This window comes from Formica exsecta, unplaced genomic scaffold (genome assembly GCF_003651465.1).
Source record: "Formica exsecta isolate Colony F162 unplaced genomic scaffold, ASM365146v1 scaffold363, whole genome shotgun sequence".
NCBI classification, from domain to species: Eukaryota; Metazoa; Arthropoda; class Insecta; order Hymenoptera; family Formicidae; genus Formica; species Formica exsecta.
The window spans coordinates 1,804,255-1,809,964 of NW_021850877.1; the positions used below are offsets into that span (position 1 = coordinate 1,804,255).

Below are 5,710 nucleotides of genomic sequence, written 5' to 3' on the forward strand. Positions count from 1 at the left end.
AAAAATGTAGGCAGTGAAGATGAAAGTGACCCAAGAATTTCTCAAGGAGCAGAATTTCGAGAATTATATCTTGGAGAACAAAATATGAAAGAATTACATGATCGCTCTAAACGCAGTAGAAGGAGCTTTATCGCAGATTTAAATACTCAGAAAGATGTCCCTGAAAATAAATGTCATCGTGAAGCTCAGATAATTAAAGACGCTCTTGGAAATGTAACCAGGATGCAAAAAACCAAAGGAGTCATCGCACGATTGTATTCTGGTTATCTTAATAATGACGGAAAAAGTTTAACGAGGACTTTAAATAAGATAAACATTTCCGACTCGCAGTATTCTTTAGACAAAGGATCTTTCTTAAACCATCGTTTTATTAATTTAACGATTACCTCATCAGTACCTGACAAAGTAAATATTTCTGGATTGAGATATGTTTCGATTACAGAACCTAACTTAAACAATTATTCCATCTACAATACATCACTTTTTTTTGTAAAAACCGATCTTCAAACGCATTCACCGCATTCAGAACATATTGCTATGAATAAAGTTCTAAAAATAAATTTGGAAAAACTTGGTCAATATTCTCTCACTGAAAAGATACCAAAAAATATCGATTATACAGTGGAAGATCACACTATTTCGTTCGATTTTGGAAAGAACTTTGCTATATCAAATACATCCGTAGATTCAATACGTTTTTCAACGAACAGCAATGCCGATGACTCTCGGAAGTTCGCGGGAAAAAGGAAAAGCGATGAGGAAAAATTATCGGCGCGGAAAAAATCGCGACTCGGTACGGATGACGGACAATCGAAGAACGCGAGAGTGGAGTTTCCCGAGGGAAATACGTCGCGTGGCTTCGACACGACAGCAAATGAATCGCGGAGAATCCACGGCGTCGAGACAATCGCGGCTACAAAAAGAGAAGAGATCGAGACGAACGGGATGCGGAAGGAAAACCGCGAACTGATACCCGGCGTGATCAAGGTCTTTGAGCCCCGAGAGCGTCCGTATCAAAAGCAGGAGGCAGAGGCGAGATTGTTAAGGCGAATGAGAGAAGACGGGACGTCCGTGGTGCAGACGAGAACGAATGATGCCGACAAGTTAACGGATGCAAATGCAAGAGAAGTCTCTTCGAGCTCGATTGATCTCGTTATCGATGCGACGGTGAAACTGGAAATCGCGAGTGTAAACGCGTCCGGGATCGGTGAACCGATAATTCCGAAAGATCAACGCGAGGATCTCGTTTCGATGACTGTAGACAACGATTTGCGAAAGCAGCAACAGATGGTTCCGTCTCTAAGTGCGACGAATAGTAGTGCAAATAAATTGAATGGAAATTCGGATACCGACAGAATCGATATTCGTGTTGTCGGGTCAAACGGAAATGAGACTATGAATGTAAAGGAGGGTACGCAAACTGTAACGGAGGCTCGCGAGTATCACGAATCCGATAATCATTTACGGAGGAGATTATTATGGATTTCTGTCGACACCGAAACTGAAGATTCTTTGACAAAGAGCACGGAATTAGTTCTAAATTCCACGATTGAGAGTCATATCGAGGATGTTATGGACGAGAATCGGCAGCAAAGTAAAATAATTAATTTTGCAGATTCCGGAAAAATGTTAATTAGAGTCAAACGCGACGATAACGCTGAAGAAAATTCTGCGTTGCAAAATAATTGTAATCTTCAGATGTCCGACGCAAATCATCATGCTCGTTACAAACGATTTACATATTCCTTTGAGAATCTTGAATCCAATAATGCAGCAGAGAATGTGGAGGCCGGAAAAGAAGTGGCAGTAGATCACGATGAAAAAGAAGAAAATAATGAAGAGTATGAAAATGTCGAAAGAGTTAAAGGGGATTATAATGATAGTGAAGAGGATGTAATGGAAGGTATAAATTGATGAGATTTTTGTAGCAAAAGTAACGCAAATGTAAAAGTGATATAATGCATTTACAGATAATGATAGAGCAATGGAAAGCGAAAGAAAAGGACTAATTTCATCTAGGCATCGGATCGATCCTGTGAGAGCCAAAATCGATATGTTAATTAAGCAAAAGCTTGAAAAGAAGAACAAGAATAAGGATGCCGATTACAGGAGAAAAAAACGTAGTATGTTGGACATGATCGAATATTATGATTATGACGATAATAATGAAGAACAAGAGCGCGATGCGCAAATAAATAAGCAGGGAATTCAGGATAAAAATGATGAATTTTTGATCGAAGATGAAAGATCGGAGATGAAACGTGGTAAGATTATATAAGCGTAATAATAGAATTAAAATAAATAAAATATAGTTGTAATAAAAATTTGTGAAATTGAATATTTCGATTAGCTGCAGAAGATAAAACAACGTGTAAACCAAGTGATTTAGGAAAGAAAAAGAATGAGAACGCCGAGGCGATGATGAAGGAGGAACGCGAGAAGACAAAGAATAAAGAGCCAAAGGAGCAAATCATTGTCGATCTTGGTGAACGTAAGAATAAGACTTTAAAAAATGATCAGAAAGACAAGAAACCATCCGGTGCGTCAGAATCAAACCTCGGAGATGCGTTGAGTAAAAGAAAACAACTGTCGACTGAGAAAAACTCGGGAAAGATTCGTCAAAGCGAAGATTTTAGAAATAATGTTTATCGAGAAGAATCGGCAGATTTGAAACCGAAATGGTAAATTGAATTAATTTGTGAGTTATAAGTGATAATATCTTGTCGTGACTTTGTTATTAATGATATAACAAATAAATATTTTAAGCTATCTTTTATTTAAAATATTATAATTCAAATGACCAAAAAATAGACGTCTGATAGGTTGGACCAATCATTTGAGAACAGAATGGCCTTGCTGAAGAATTCAGAAGTGGCATTAAACGATAATCATAGAAAGAAAATTAGATTGAATGAACCTTTGGAAATCATATCTAGTGCACGTTTAGACGTAAATCCTGACGTTATCGAAAATATCTTGTTAGATATTCAGCCTATCAAAATCGTGGAGCAAAACAGAAAGCTAGAGGCCTGGAAAGATTTTTATGAAGACTTTGAAAACGAACGGTATCATTGCTTGTAAATCGTATCGCAGAATATATATAAAATTAACATTTTAAAAAACTGAAAATTTTATTGATATAATTATTAATATAATTAATTAATCTAAATTTTCATGAAAATTGCATATTTTTAATTAGTCATATTTCTTAATTATATATAAAATTATTTCTGTTTATATTTAAAAAATCCACAGTCAATAATTAAATGTTTTAATTGAAAAGAACTTATAAATAAAATTTGTAAACGTTATTTGTTAAGACTGTGTATTTACAAGCCTCGAAATTGTCTAATAGTTTACTCCACATAGACCAGAAGATTATTATTATCAAGGGAATGATCGAAGTTATCCGAACAATGTCGAGCCTCTATACGAGGAATTAAAGAACGTATATGATTGGATTGACGGTGAATTAAAGAGCGGACCCCGCCTCAGAGGTGATCAAAGACTGCGCTATGAATCGGATAATAAACTCGACACAAATCCCTCTCAATTACAGTCATTGAACGATAGATTCTTCGGCTCAAGTCAAAACGACGATGAGCAAAAAAGATTCGAATTGTCCAATGCATCCTGGACAAGTAAATATTGAGTGCAATCAAATATCTGTTATATATCTTTATTTTAATTGAATCTATCCGTATAATGTTTGAATATTTTATATTGATTTTTATTTTAATTGCAGATATATTTTTATTTTTTGTAATTTTTTTAACGTCTCATGTTTACGATCTTTAATTTGCTGCGTTATTTTTATAACGCTTATATAATGATAATATAATATATGTGAGTTTTATGAAATGTTTGCTCAACAGTTGCAGATTCGAATAGTACTGCGACGAGCAATTATCTCGCGCTTAAAGTTACGAATGACATGTTTAAAGGCAGCCTCGAACAGAGTAGTTTTACGAAGAAAAATTTACCGCAAATATTTTCCGTCAGTACCGAGTCAGGTGTATTTAAAGTACGCGTGTAGTTATCATTAATTACAATATAATTAATCTCTTTGCAAATATAATAATACACTGATAGATTATACAGGATGGAAATAATCCATTTCTCAAAAGAAGTGCGACAGGACAGTCGCAGATCAACACAGATTCCGGTTCTCCGTACGAAAATCGAAAATACATCGAGTCCGAGACGCGTAAAGTGCTGAAACGAAATGTAAATTCGGAAAAACAAGCGGTAATTAATTCGCAAGACTTGGATGAGTCGTTTGTGGAATCTTTGGATTGGCACGATGATTTCGATGATAATGTGAAAGTCAGGCTTGGCAGAGGACTGAAGGCCGTAGACGAAGCAATAATTTCTGACTCGAATAAAACTCACGATCAAGATAACAAATCAGATATGGCAAATATAATCAATATAGATTCTAAACTTTATAATTCCTCGCAAATTTTTCGTGATAATTCATCGATCTCACATGATTGGTATAATAATATAACTGCGGACTTAATCAATGTATTCAACGTTCATCATGATGCATCCGAGTGGAGTGCTAAAAAAAATCAAGAGCCGATTTTGACGAATATGATTTATATTATGGATGATGATGAAGATCTTGAAGCTGCTGAACAAAAATACGTAAATAATCAGACAAGGAGAGTCAGAAGGGCTGCTTCGTATCGCACGTTTTATAACGATGTGAGCGGGAATCAAGGCAATTCCGATGAAACGGACAAAACTCTGAGCGATCATTTTCAACTTTCAAATATTCTCGAGGATCAATCCGACGGTGTATATAATGGATACGCGGCCACAAATTTGAATAACGACATACAAGACTTTGATCGATACTCGCAGATCCCTCGAACCAATTCGAGAAAGAGAGAAAATTCTAAAAAGAAAAGTAAGAAGAACAAGCAGCCCACAAGGAAACATGCAAAGAAGCATAATTCACGTCCGTCTTCGAGTAGAAACAGAAGACATCATACGCATCGATCTGACGTGTCGAGAAACGCTAATCGAGACGATTTGAAGCCAAAGAAGAAGAGCAAAGCTGAAGCGTCTTCTCTGACCGGACGCACCAGAATCCAGAAAAGTAAAATGGCCGAGCAAAGTCTGCTTCGGGGAGTGAACGAGGAGGCACCGAGTGAAAAAGTGCTTTACGAGAACGCGGAGGATCAGAGTGTGAGTGAAAAGACAATCGGCGACCGTCGCGTAGTAGATCGCGCGACTGGGTTAAAAGAGAGAAAAGAATTAAGGATGATTTTTCAGACAGTGAAGCCGGAAGAAGGCAACGCACGAAGAAAGGAAATTACGCTGCTCCTCACAGCCGACAACGTCGATGACGAGTCACAGATGGACGTCGCTCTTCACGGTGAGCTAGCTGGAAAAATCGTCGAGCAGATATTTGAACAGGCAAGTAAAGAATCGTATCGCGCGATATCAAAGCCAACGTTCTTTTTCATAAAAAAAAAATTTATGCAGTTTACATTTGTACTGTAAAGATCATGGATAATAATTAGCGCCGATGTGGTATAGATTCAAAATAATGATAAATTAAAAAACGTCTTTGGTCCTGGGCTTCAACGCAATTACAAAACTGAAGACGTGATAACGGCGAGTGATATTTATCGGCAAGGACTTGACGAGGATGAAGTAATCACTATTACTTAATTTAAGAAATTTGTTTGTTTTCTCT

General features: G+C 36.7%; 1 protein-coding gene across 1 annotated transcript; it reads left to right on the forward strand.

Moving 5' to 3' along the window:
- Positions 1-1,184: 1,184 nt before the first annotated feature.
- On the forward strand, positions 1,185-3,101 carry LOC115239024 (stress response protein NST1-like). Its single transcript, XM_029813311.1, has 3 exons — positions 1,185-1,903; positions 1,971-2,264; positions 2,351-3,101. The coding sequence occupies exons 1-3, from the start codon at positions 1,252-1,254 to the stop codon at positions 2,683-2,685; spliced, it is 1,281 nt and encodes a 426-aa protein (XP_029669171.1). The 5' UTR covers positions 1,185-1,251; the 3' UTR covers positions 2,686-3,101.
- Positions 3,102-5,710: the final 2,609 nt, after the last annotated feature.